We start from the raw sequence: 14,182 nt of genomic DNA on the forward strand, positions 1-14,182 counted from the left end.
AAACAATTATCTTGCTTTATTCAAATGATATCCGGTCCTACTCTTATATAAGGCCTGCACAATTTAGACTAAGCCTCTTTTGTATTTCGACTGTATAATAAACCACATTGGTAAGTGTATAGAGCGGTCTCGTCTTTCATTCCTCCGTCCATACAGATCACCACCATCAGTGATTTGTTTAATATTTTCTGAGAGAAATTTGTACCGTTGAACAAATTTGAAAAAAAAAAACAAACATTTTAAGATTAACTTAGAGAAAAAAAAACTGATTTAAATTATCCGATTTTATAGATATTTTTTCGGGTATTTCCCCTTGAATATAATTGAGAATCACACATAGACTATAAAATTCGGTCCAGAGATCTAAATTTAACTTAGATTTTTACAAGAAGAAAACTGTCATAATAATTCTAGTAATAAGCTTTCAGGAGTTTTTCTAAGTAAAACCCTTAAATTTGACGAGAGATTTTTCGAGAAATTCCTCTATTGATACCGGAAATTACAAAAATTACAATCATAATTTTCTCGAATAATCCATAAGAAATTCTTTCAAAAACTTCTGTCATTTTAGGATTCAACCACGAATTTTGCTTAGGACACCTGACATTTTTTCTCAAAGAAATCATCCAGGAATTCTTTAGAGAATTTTGTTTCGATCTCCTTCAAGAACAACTACAAGGATTATATTCAGGATTTGTAAAGAGATCGAAAAAAATCTTAGATTTATTCCTAGTTTTCTTTGGATTCGTCTAATATTTTTCCAGTTGCCCTTCTCACATTCGTTTACGATTCAATAGTCATAGTTGCAATGATTTATTTCATCGATCCATACAGAAGTTTGTTTAAAATGTGGTATCAGACATTTTCACAAAAAATATTCTCTACGAATTCTTACACGAGTAATTCAAGAAAATCTTCCAAAATGTCAAAGAATTTCATGAGAGTTACGGTTTTTTTCATTTTCTTTAGCACAAGAAACCCAACCCCTAAAAAGAACTGAGGACAAGTTTGTAACAGATATCTGGTGTGATTTTTGGTTGCATTTCAGAAGGCAGTCCGAGATAATCCGACAATTCACATGATGAAAATGGAAGAATCTAATAACGGTATGCCAAGAACTATTTCAAATCCAATGTCTAGGAATTATCAATTATCAAAATAATCCGGAGGAAAAAAAAATATTAACAAATTGTTTGAATAATCTTGAGCGTTATGTTATAAAACTCAGAGCTGGGAATGGTAATAGTAGTAGGCTTGAATTTCGCGAAAATCACGTGGCTTTCCCTGTACAGTAGTTCAAAAACGTGAATCTCATCAAGTAGCCTATGTTGGGTGCATGAATTATCTAAATCGTTAGTGTCATTGAAGGCTCTAAATGCGGGAAATGCAGCGGGAAATACAGTCGACTCTCCACATCTCGATATCCCTCCCTATGTCGATGATTTTTTCGGTCCCTTCAAACTGCATACATTTTCACTCTCCATATCTCGATATCCTCCTTATCTCGATATCTCCCTATCTCGATGTGATTTTCGTTCCCAATTTTCTCTCCGTATGTCGATATGCCCATTATCAAAGGCTACTAGACTATATTTTAGAGATTCAAAACAATTTGGGAAGACAAAATGACATCTGTTTGTTTTTGATTTTCCTGGCAACGAAGTGATTTTCAATCTAGTATTCGTTAAAAATTTGTTCTATGTCTCGATCTCTCCCTATCTCGATGGTCCCTTCGATATCGAGATGTGGAGAGGCGACTGTAGAACATTTTTCTACAGTAAATTTGGGTTGCCCTTAGCAACGGGTGTTTTGCAATTTTCAAGGCTCTTTGCCTACAGCAGCGATAGGCGTGAGCTGAGAGAGACTCGCGAAGAGGAAAAATATCAACGTCATATGCAGCCCAGATTCCCCTCTCACGAAACGTCAAATGCAGCCTACCGTTTTTATGGCTGAAAAAGTGAAAAGTATTGTGTTCAAAGTAAACTGTTATTAAGAACCTCAGTCGGCGGAGCAGTTTTTTTTCCAAAGTTGCTGATAAATCTAAGCAGAAGATTAATTATTCCTAATGTCTGCTACGTTTGCTGGCATGAAATTTCACTTAAACTGCTATTTATGATTCGATGTGATGCAAACTCAATCATTTTTTGCTGAGAGGTTCATGTGAGGATTAGAACAGCATGCGCATAATTGGTATAAACACAAAGTGGAATAAGAAAAAAACTCAGCAATCACAGAAAAAGAAGACCGTCTTCGCGAGTCTCGTCTCAGGGCGTGAGTTTCACTGGCTTCGCTGACTGCGATTGGCTTTGTTTGGCTACTGTAGAATGAATTTCAGATTTTTTCCCATCCCTGATAAAACTACTTAAAATACCATTGAGGAACTCCCAAAATTGGGAGCAATTAGATTCCTGTTGGAATATTCATAGAAATTCTAGAATAAACTTTGGAATACTAATATCAGCTCAATTATCTGCGCTAGTTTCGGCTCGTCACCTAAAACTTCTGTATGAATAATTTTAGAACGATTTTTCCAGCAATTCTTGGAAGAAATCCTAAGGAACGATTCTCCCAGCTGTTCGTGTTCGAAGAGTTGTATTTTGATGATTTTTGATTTTTTGGAAGAATCTCTAAATGAATTTGATTGGGAATCTTAAAAAAAAAATGCTTCAGGGGATGAAACTCATTCGAACTGTTTGTTGAATTCAGCACATCGCGATGCATCGCTTTCAAAGATTCACCAGAAGTTATTTCCAGAGAAAAAAGTTGTAAACTAAGAAAACTAAATCGGACCAATTCTGGAAAAAATCTTGTAAAATGTTAGGCAGAAGTTTGTTAGGTCGAAGTACGTTAGACCAAACGTGTGATGAGGTCGAATGAGTTCAAAACAAAGAAAGAATAGCCTATAGTAAAAGAAGGAAAAAATTCTGGTTTTTGTTAAGTTTTGAGAGTTTCGGCCTATTGACCCATTCGTCTTAACGAATTTTGGCCCAATGACCCATTCAGCCTAATGACCAGGAACTATCAGAAAATACTTAATTAATATGGGTACTTCTCCATTTAAAATTCGTTCAAGAATTGAGAAAATTCTTACAGAAAATACTTACAAAAGTTTACTGTGGAATAGGGTGCGGCATAATATTTGAAAGTTCTCAAACCCGAAAATTCGTGTGCTCTTTTGAATTCAAATCACATAAAAAGAGAGACCTTAAAGCTTGAGCTAAAAATGTTAAGATTTAGAGGTAGCGCAAGCGTCTTGAAGTTTAATTTTCAAGTTATAATCTATGATCTTCTGTGAAGTCACCATAACTTCGTTATTTTCTAACCAATTTCAAAACTTGTAGCACCATTCTTTTCAAAATTAAATTGATGACATTTTTGTAGAACATAACATCAAATTTGTCCTTAATCAAAACTGGTCTTAGTAAAAAATAGTTTTCTCCAAATTTTGGCTCATATCACTGAAAAAATCATTTTTGTTATAATTATAACATTATAAATACTCAACCAATTCCAAAAATTTCTACATGATTTTGAAGTCAATTTAATTGTTCTCAAACTGTGTGTACCACACATGTACTCAATTACGGTTTTGACTAAGCTATTCAAACAACCACACATATGGTTTTGAAATGATTTTTTTTGAGTTCTTGACGGAAATTAAGTTTTTATTACACAACTTAAGTTCATAAATATTGTTATAAATGCGTGTTGAATGATGCATACAGTTTTTGGTGAATGCAAAAATATGTTTGTTACATAATTATTTAAAAATTGTTGCAAAGATTTAACAAATTAGAAAAACCAGTTTCAGCATTAGAAATAACGTTTAACTTACATAAATTCGAAATATTTGGTAATTTTTAGTTAAAAAACCATGGTTTTGTGAAGTTTTTGTTAAATAACTTTGTTTAAATTGTTTTACATTTCAATGTATGGTATACACAGTTTGAAAATAACTAAATTAGGCTTCATCAAATTACATCGAAAGCAATTTTTCTGAATGCCACTGCCCCGAATGGGTCACTACCCCGAATAGTATGAGGTAAAGTGCAGTTTCTAGTTTTGCACGCAAAAATTTTAACCACACTGTAATAGAAGATCGACAGTGTAGCTAAAATCGAAGTTTGAAAAATACGATCTTAATTCAAAGTCGCTTAAAACTCATACGGAACCATATTATTATCTCTCCGCCTTCTAATCAGAATAAGTCTCGCAAAATGCTTTAAAGCAACTAAGGAACTTCTGTTAAGTCATTATTAGCCTTCCAGTCGTCGCGCGGTTTGCCACCACCAAAACCACCACGCTGCTGTTGTGAACGAGAAGTGAGCTTTCTTCAACAGTGTTGTATAAAATACAACAGCCCTAGCCTTACGGAATATTTTCTTTCAGATTGCTCAACGTATCCCACAAATGTTTTGTGTCACGTCCCGAAACGTATAATAATGATGAGTTGGATAGTCTTTGGACGAAAACCATCCAGAATGAGGCGAAATTATTAGATATTGTTCCCGATAATATTCGATTTGGATTAAATTTTACATATGTTTTGTATTGTAGAATAAGTGTTTCCATAGATAAATCGATCATTTGACTCAAGAATAAGTTATGAAGATGGACTGCATGAAATTTATTTTAATAGTTCTGGCTTCAAAAACGTTGATTTTAGAGAAAAAGAGAGTTGTAGTGAATTATTTGTACTACAAGGAAAATACACAAAAAAAAATTATCATGAATAAATCAAAAATAAATCATAAATTTTAAATTGCTTAAAAACCATATTATTTTGAATAATAGAATCTTTATGGGAACGAGATGTTGCTGACAAACTTTTGATTTAAAAAAAAAAAAAAGATTTTCTAAAACAACTTTAGATAGTAAAAATTTTGGTGATTTGTTAAAAAAGAACGTTTTGATAATAAAATCAAAAATTTTAATATTATTCTGGACCATAAGGAGTATCATGATCACTTCTCTAGAAATAGCAATTTTCTAGTTATTGCAAGTTTAACCAATGCTGATTTTTTAAATAATAAAATAGGCCATTTTCATTAGTCAACCTCGATTTTCCATAAAAACGATAGGTTTTCGAGAGTAAAAGTCACATCTCCTTACTGTCTTATATATTTGAAGAAGAATCGCGATTTACAAATGAAACTGGTCTATTTTTATTGACCCTCACCATTTGTACATTACAAAAAAAAAACAAATTCATATAACTTCTTTGTTTCTGGATATTTTTGCAACATTTTTCAACAAGTTCTCGAACATCTCTTCTATTTTAGATTGTGTGTCGGTATTTATCATTGGCTATCTAGTTTCGAAGATATTCTGGTGTTTCTTGAGGGTCCGACATTCCTCATATAATATTTATCTGGCCGCCATTTTGTTTTCAGTCGATTTATTAGAAAAATAAAATATGCGTCATACAATGTCAGATAATAAGGAGCTCTTCTGAAAAAATGATACAATCGGTTAAGTTGTTTCTAATAAATCCTTAAATTAAAATATGACGTTTCTTGGAGTTTTCAAGATCCTTATACGGCCAGAGTGGTACAACAAACACAAATGTTCATTTCTCAAAAACAGATGCACCAAAACGCTTCATTTTCTCACAACAGACTCTAATCATAATATTGTTTCAAAAAACGAGTAACCAAATATGAGAAAAAAAATCTCAAGCCTGAGCCATTTTCGTGTGTTATGAATATGCGTCGGTCCCCCAAAGAATTTCGGAATATCCAATGATCGAAACCGAAACCGATTCTAAAAATAGAAGAGTTTTTTGGTAGCTTGTGGAAAAATAGTAAGAAAATATCGACAAAACAAAAAAGTTTATTATTATTTAATTATTTTTCTTCATTAAGGAGACTGGTTCATCCCCAGACAAAAAAGTTCTCATTCAATTAGGGTTGTCATGTCTATTACGGCTTAACCAGCCGACGGTGTTTTGAAAATACCTGAAGGTCGTAGACACAAAAGTCAATTTGGACAAATTGAGATGTAAAATTGTGAAAAATAATAGAATCGTTCTGGTGGGCTTCGATCTTACGACTCCCAATACGCTAACCAACTACGCCACAGAACGGGTAACGATTCTGCAGCGCAATCGGCCAACCTGAAACCAAAGACCGTCACGACCCCATTTTCTCCTTCACAACCCTACATCTCCTTCGGCTCTCTGAGATGTCCAATTCGACTCTCCTAAGCGTGCCTACGAACAACAGTGAGAGATTTTATTTTTAGCGTCGCCACTGTTGGGCTCAATCTCAATTTGTCTAAATTGACTTCTGTGTCTACGACTTTCAGGTATTTTCAAGTTTTCATTATTTAAAATTTTTTTCATGTAAAAATGATTCTGCTTATAGAGGGGCTAAATAAAAAAAATCATCAAACTTGAAATAAATTGAAAATTATTACAACTAAAGAAGTGATAGTAATAATCATATTGGTTCAGATTAATATCAAGATTCCTATTTTATCATCGAAACGTATTTATCCAAAAAAAAAGTCCAAAAGTTGTTTATAGAAATGCCTTTTAATTTTTTTAAATTTTTTTTTTAATCATGAAACTTTGTCATACATTTCAGATTCCTATTACAGTCATCTCTCCCTTACTCGATATTGAAGGGACCATCGAGTTAGGGAGGTATCGAGTTACAGAACACAAAAGCAGTGCAATTACGTTCCAAGGGACCATCGAGTTAGCCATGAAAAACAACTTTTACTATGGTTGTCTAACTCGATATCGAGATACGGAATATCGAGTAAGGGAGAGTTAACTGTATATTAAAAATTGGGGTTTGTGTCATTCAATATAAAAAATTTAAGATGCTTTTTCAGTTTATTTTTTTTTATTGCTTAGACGGTTCACTTTCGGTTCAGTTTCCTTTTCTCTGAAATCGACAGTATTGGAGCTTACATTTAGCAAATAAATTGCATGCAGAGAACCATAGGCCACTTTCGGAAATTATTCTTGAGTCAAAATGGTCTATGGAAAACACATATTCTACCTTATTGAAAACATGTGTAAAATTACATCCAAATCAAAGATGGTCGAGTTCTTCGAGGGACAAAACGTCGAAGGAAAAAACGTTGAAAGGACAACTGGTTAAAAGACAAATGGTCGAATGGATGATGAATGATCCTTTGATCATTCGACCTCTTTTTATAGATTCCTTTTTGACGTATCACAACACGTGCAATGATCGAAAGGTAGATGCAGCAGTTCAACGAACATCTGAATAGTGTGGTCCTATAGAATCTATGGTTGGGTGACAAAACGTCGAAAGACAAAATGTCGAATGCCAAAACGTCGAAGAAACAAAACGTCGAAAGTGCAGTATGTCAAAATGAAAAAGTACGAGTTTTTCTTGCATAATGTAGGCCTATTCAATTAATAATAAATGCGGAGTAAAATGTTGCTTCAAATCAAAACACTTAATTATGTTTATTTTTAATAGTTAAATAGTCTAACTTAATAATTTAATAGTTTAATTAGTTCAATCACTTAAACTTTTAACAGTTAAGGCCGTGAAAAATACTTTTCTTCCATAACATCGGATTTCGTAATTTCGTAATTTTTGGCTGGTCTTGGAAGGAATAACAAAAATATCAAATTGAAAATACCCAAAATTCATTATTTAGTGTTCAAACGATATGCTGTCAAATGTATAGAAATCATTTGAATAGTACATATTGGAAAAATGCTGAAAATCCTGATGAAGAACGACTATTTCGGTAAAAATCGGTTCGGTTATAAATTCGATTCAATTGTACCTAGAACAAGTATTCCTTAAAAGAATAAAGAATTCAATAATTATCAAACATCCATTTATAAATATAATTAAATTGCAAAATTTTGTTCAAAGAATGAGTGTGTTTTTTTTCTATCTTTTTTAACGAGATTTTTAGCTCAGGGCTAGTTCATCTCGGGACCAACGGCTTTACTTCCTTTCCGAAGGATGGGATCCCAGGTCCTCGGCGTGAGAGGCGTGTGTTCTAACCACTACACCAGGTCCGTCCCCGAGTGTGTTTCATAAAAATAAATACAACAACAACAAAATAAGATAAAAAAAAAAAAAAAAAAAAAAAAAATATATATATATATATATATATATATATATATATATATATATATATATATATATATATATATAGATACTAGTGAGGTGACAAGATATTGTTTTGAGGCAGCGTCCATGTATTACGTAACGCTAAAATTGGAAATTGTTGACTGTTATTGCGATTCTCTTCATTAGCCGTTATGAGCATCCAAATGTGTGGCGAATTTGCTTCTTGCAGTGCTTCACTGCTTCTTTTCTGGTCAAAATGAAATTTGAATTCTGGTCAAAATGAAAATTGAAAATTTTGCTGTTTCGAACACCGTTCGCACCGCAACCATTTTTTTTTCCTTAGCAACCCTAGTCCTGGAAACCTTCACTAGAAAAATTACTGCTTTCGACGTTTTGTCTCTTTAACGTTTTGTCCCTTTGGACGTTTTGTCTTTCGACATTTTGTCCCTAAACCAAATTTTCCACCATGCTTTTGGCTTTTTGTCCTTGGACTTTTTGTTCTTTCGACGTTTTGTCGTTTGACCTTTTGTCCAAGAACCGGTCCTATATAACTGTTGGTAATTGCAGTTTCTTAGTATCGAGAGTATTGTAGAATTCAACATTTTTCTTTGATTCATGGACAGGTTATGCAAAATATATTATTATAATTAATCTTTGGTAATACTCACAAAGTCTCGCTGCCCCTTGTGGTTGCTGTCCACGTAGGACATGTTCGGCCCGGACATGTTCGGCGGCGGCACGATCGAGTGATTGGTGTTGCGTGCCGACCGGTTCCGCAGTCGGCTCTCCTTCGTCATGCCGCCGAGCAGGTCGCCGTGCGATGTGTACGAGATGCGCGATTGATGCGATGTGTACGATGAATGTCGCGAACCTTTTTTTTAGCAGCATTGATCGTGTGGAATAGGACAGTTAACGGTTAGTAACGCAGCCATTGTACGCGATTGTTATGTGAAATTACAAGCGTTTTTAGTGTGCGAAATCAAATGAAACTCAGAGAAGGGGTTTTACGATTTTGAAAATTTCGTTTTAGAAAAATTGTGAAGCTCAAAGATAGAGTTGCTGTTTTGTTATAGAAATGAAATAAATGGAACGATTAATCGAAGTAAACAGTCAATATGTTAATCAATTGGTGGTGAGATAACAGAAAGTGACGAAATCATGCTGAAAATTAAAAAGAAATAGAACATAACAATGTGTGATATGTTTTTGGTTAAAAGCGATTCAAAATTAGTATAATTATGGACACTATAAAAAATATAAAATGTATTTTCTGTATTTTTCGAGTATTTGTCTGAGCAATGGATGTTAAAATCAGAGAGAAAAATTTGAACGATGCTGGAAACTTGAGTAACGTTTGGAGCGACAAAAGGGAAAGAGTAGAAATAGTAAGGGAGAGAATCGTTTGGCTGGATAGGTTCACACAATTGAACAATAGAGAGTGACAGACGAAAAGAGAGAAAGTTTCGAGAAATTAGATAGTTAGAGCAGCCATCGCAGTTTGGAAAGAGCAATCGTATCTTTCTCTTTTGTGGATATGCAAAGGAATTCCGAAACGGATGGAAGTAACAACAAATCGTGAAAAATTTTGATCGTTGGAATCGAAATCGAAAATCGAAGATTGTCGTTTGATTGAACTGGATTTTACTTTTTTATAGTGTACCTAAATTAGCATAGTATACTGGAACGATGATTGCACCATTTTCCTCCGACATCGGTGTGACCGCGTTCGAGTCATCGGCGTATGGCAAATGTTCTTGTGCATCGAGATATGTTGAGAGTACCAATGGTTTTCTATCGCTACCAGGTACGCCCACGAAACGTCCTCTACCGTTACGTATCGTAAACTGTCCGGGGTGTCCAGGTGGCGTTGCAGCATGTGTTTGGGGGAAGAGAACAGAGCGAAACGCAAGAAAAGAAGAAGAAGAAAAACACGTATAACTCGTTTAGTGAAGTTTTTGGTCTGAGAAGCTTGTACCTGATGTGATCCTCTAGATCCTCTACGAAGATTAAATGGTGAACCAGGTAATGAAAGTGAAGCCTAGAAAGTAAGTATAGGTTTTCATTGGTTAGTGTGTTGTTGGTCGTTCGTCTTGGTGGGCTGCGCATTCTCTTAAAAACAATTAGTAGTATATCAGTATATTTGTAGTAGTTAAGAGAAGGTTGATCAAATGTAAAGAAACTCTATAAAGCTAGGCTATTATTATGACTATTATGGTTAAGAGGTGGGGTTGCTCTAAGCTGGTAGGTGGCCTGGTTTTCGGCTGGCGATGACAGACAACCGAAAACGTAATCTAGGTGTTAATATGTGTGTTTTTTGGTGTAAGTAGAATGAATGTGGAATGTGAGTTCAATTGTAATTGGTGTGAAGTGGATTGTAATTTTGAAGAATCCTGCTCATTGGATCATATAAATCTGCAATTTCATGTTAAATGAAATCCATTTAAACAATACATATAATTGCTGTCAGACCTTATGTGAGTAGCAAACTTTCATAATATGGCTTGATCCTGTAATCGGAATTTCAACGTAAGAATTTGGGCATAAGATTGTATCTTTTAATTACAGTGAATTTAAAATGCCAGCAAAAATTGTTTTACAGAAGATGAATTAATTTTGCGTAGCTTTATGGTATTTATGCATATTCTTTAACATCGTTACAACAAATATTTGGAAGATTGATTTTTTTTCAAAATTTCAGGCACTACTCTTAAAGAATATTGAACATGATTTTCTAAAAATCTTCACCCGGATTCCACATAAAGCTAGAATTACCATTGAATCCATGCCAGATTTTTGTAAGCTTAAGTTTGACTTGCTGTCCACATAAACGTAGACGAGTTGTTGACAGAATTATGAGCCGGATTATAATCAGCATTTATAAGATTCTAGAACACGATTTTGAAATGAAACTTGACGAGATTTTTACGGAATTGTAGTGAAAATTTTCAAAAAAATTCTGCGCAGGGTTTTCACAATTTCTGGTGTGATTTTCTAGCAGAATTCTAAGATAAATCCTTGCAAAAATTATTATAATCATAATTATCACTGAGTTCAGAGCACGATTTTTAAAAGAATTCTGGGCCAGATTTTGTCTAACTGAATTTCTAGCAAGATTTTCACAGTTTACAAGCAATTCTTACAAATTTAGCAGCAATCCTGCTTTTTATTTTTTTTTGTGGGCTTCGTGGCCATGCGGTTAGCGGCGTCAGTCGTATAATCGTATTGTGACACGAGATGTGGGTTCGATTCCCGCTCCAGTCGGTGGAAATTTTTCGTAAAACGAAAAATTCATCACTCGGCTACTGGGTGTTTCGTGTTGTCCGTTGCCTAATGTTAGTGATCGTTCAGTCTATGCAGCCTTTGGCTGAAGACGGCGTTAATTGTTTTTTGTCTTTTTAAAAAACAACTTTTCTCCCTAATTGCATTTAGTTGTTGGAAATTTTAAGATAGGCCTACTCAGCTTCTGAGTGAAGCTTTTTCATCTTCTAAATGAAGCGTTCCAGCTTCTGAAAAAACTTTCTTTACTTCTAAGGGAAGCATTATCAGCTTCCCAATGAAGCTTTCTCAGTTTTTGAAAAAGCTCTCTCAGCTTCCTAGAAAAGATTTTCCATCTTCAGAGAGAAGCTTTCTCAGTCTCTAAACTTCTGAGTGAAGCTTTCTCAGCTTCTGAGAGAAGTTATCTCAGCTTGTTAGTGAAGCTTTCTCAGCATCTGAGAGAAGTTTTCTAAGATTCTAAGAAAGGCTTCCTCAACTTCTGAGTGAAGCTTTCTCGGCTTCTGAAAAAGCTTTCTCAGCTTCTGAAAAAGCTTTCTCAGCTTCTGAGAAAGCTTTCTTAGTCTCTGCAAAAGCTTTTCCAGCTTCCTATAAAAGCTTTTACATCTTCAGAGAGAAGCTGTTCCAGTCTCTGAGAGAAGCTTTTGCAGCTTAGGAAGCTTTTCCATTTTCTAAGATAAACTTTCGCTTCTTCGGAGAAAAGCTCTCTCAGCTTCTGAGTGAAGCTTTCTCAACTTTTTAGTGAAGGTCTTATACAGCTTCTGAGTGAAAGTCTCTCTCAGCTTCTGAGTGAAGCGTTTTGAGCTTTTGAGTGAAGCTTGCTCAGCTGATTAGTGAAGCTTTCTCAGCTTCTGAGCAAAGCTTTCTCAGCTTCTTAGTGAAACTTTATCAGCTTCTGTAAAAGCTTTTCTAGCTTCCTATAAAAGCTTTTCCATCTTCAGAGAGAAGCTTTCATAGCTTCCAAGTGTAGTTTTTCCATTCTCTGAGATAAAATTCCGCTTCTTCTGAGAAAAGCATTCTCAGCTTCTAGGAGAAGCTTCTTCAGCTTCTGTGTGAAGTTTAGTCAGCTTCTGAGTGAAGCTTTCTCAGCTTTGAGTGCAGCTCTCTCAGCTTCTGTGTGAAGCTATCCCATTTTGTGAGATGAACTTTCACTTCTTTTGAGAGAAACTCTCTCAGCTTCTGAGTAAAGCTTTCCCAGCTTCTGAGTGAAGCTTCCTCAGCTTCTGAGAGAAAATTTTCTCAGTTTCTGAGTGAAGTTTTCTCAGTATATGATTGAAGCTTCCTCAACTTCTGAGTGAAGTTTTTTCAGCTACTGAGGGCAGCTTTGTCAGCTTCTGAGTGAGACTTTTCCAGCTTCTAAGTGAAGCTTTCTCAGCTTCTGAGTGAAGCTTCTCAGCTTCTGAGTGAAGCATTCTTAACACCTTAAAAACTTTCTCAATTTCTGTAAAAGCTTTTCCAGCCTCCTAGAAAAGCTTTCGCAACTTCTTAGGAAAGCTCTCACATTTCTTTAGATAAACTATCGCTTCTTCTGAGAGAAGCTTTCCCAGCTTCTGAGTGGAGTTTTCTCAGCTTCTGAAAAAAGCTTTCTCAACTTCTAAGTGGAGCGTTTTCAGCTTTTGGGAGAAGCTTTCTAAACTTCTATGAGAAGCTTGCTCATCTTCTTAGTAAAGCTTTCTCATCTTGTTATTAGAGCTTTCTCAATTTCTGAGAAAGCTTTCTCAGCTTCTGAACAAGCTTTGCCAGCTTCCTAGAAAAGCTTTTCCATCTTCAGAAAGATGTTTTCCCAGTCTCTGATAGAAGATTTCGCAGCTTTCCCATTTTCTGAGATAAACTTTCACTTCTTTTGAGAGAAGCTTTCTCAGCTTCTGAGTGAAGCCTTCTTAGCTTCTGAGTGAATCTCTCTCAGCTTCTGAGAGAAGCTTCCTCTGCTTCTGAGTGAAGCCTTTTCAGCTTCTGAATGAATCGCTCTCAGCTTGTGAGTGATGCTTTTTCAACATCTTAGTTGAGAGTTTTCAGCTTCTAGGTCAGCTATTGGATGAAGCTTTCTCAGCTTTTGAGTGAAGCTTTCTCAGTTTCTGAAAAAAAAGCTTTCCCAGCTCCTGAAGAAAAACTTTTCCATCTTCAGAAAGAAGCTTTCCTAGTCTCTGAAGTAAGCTGTATCATTTTCTGATATAAGCTTTCGCTCTTTCTGAGAGAAGCTCTGATATTCTTTGCAAAATGATTACTTAGCTTTTGAGCAAAAACTTTCTCAGCGTGAAACTTTCTCTGCGTTTTCAGCTTCTGTGAAAATTTTTCTCTACTTCTAAGAGAAGATTTCTCAGCTTTTTAAAGAAGGTTTCTCAGATTTTTAAAGAACCTTTTTCAGCTTCTGACTTAAGCTTTCTCATCTTCCTAGAAGAGCTTTTCATCTTCAGATAGAAACTTGCCCAGTTCCTGAGCTTCTGGATGAAGCTTTCTTAGCTTCTAAGTGAAGGTGTCTCAGCTACCGAGAGGAGCTTTTTGAAATTTGATGAGAAGCTTTTTCAGCTTCTGAAAAAGCTTTCTCGGCTTGTGTGAAAGCTTTTCCAGCCTCCTAGAAAACCTTTTCCATCTTTGGAGAGAAGCTTACCCAGTCACTGAGAGAAGCTTTCGCCACTTCTTAGGAAAGCTTTCCCATTTTCTGAGATAAACTTTCGCTTCTTCTGAGAGAAGCCCTCTCGGCTTCTGAGTGTAGTTTTCTCAGCTTCTGAGTGATGTTTTCTCAGCGCTTCTGAGTGAAACTTCGTCAGCTTATGATTGAAGCTTTCTCAATTTTTGATTGAAACTTTCTCAGCTGCTGAGTGAAATTTTCTCAGTCT

The 14,182-nt window shown here is 35.2% G+C and overlaps 1 protein-coding gene across 13 annotated transcripts in view; it reads right to left on the bottom strand.

Moving 5' to 3' along the window:
* The window catches only part of LOC5567355 (sodium channel protein para), a 479,280-nt gene that overhangs the window by 94,203 nt on the left and 370,895 nt on the right, over nt 1-14,182 (bottom strand). For 12 of the 13 annotated variants that reach the window (XM_021852350.1, XM_021852351.1, XM_021852343.1 and 9 more), the window contains 3 exons: nt 10,048-10,110; nt 9,733-9,916; nt 8,741-8,943 (listed from right to left, as the gene is read on the bottom strand). In XM_021852350.1, coding sequence (XP_021708042.1) covers nt 8,741-8,943; nt 9,733-9,916; nt 10,048-10,110 — 450 coding nt within the window. The remainder of the gene's footprint in view (nt 1-8,740; nt 8,944-9,732; nt 9,917-10,047; nt 10,111-14,182) is intronic. The other variant, XM_021852347.1, reaches the window with a different exon arrangement.

Source organism: Aedes aegypti, chromosome 3 (genome assembly GCF_002204515.2).
Source record: "Aedes aegypti strain LVP_AGWG chromosome 3, AaegL5.0 Primary Assembly, whole genome shotgun sequence".
In the NCBI taxonomy this organism is placed as follows: domain Eukaryota; kingdom Metazoa; phylum Arthropoda; class Insecta; order Diptera; family Culicidae; genus Aedes; species Aedes aegypti.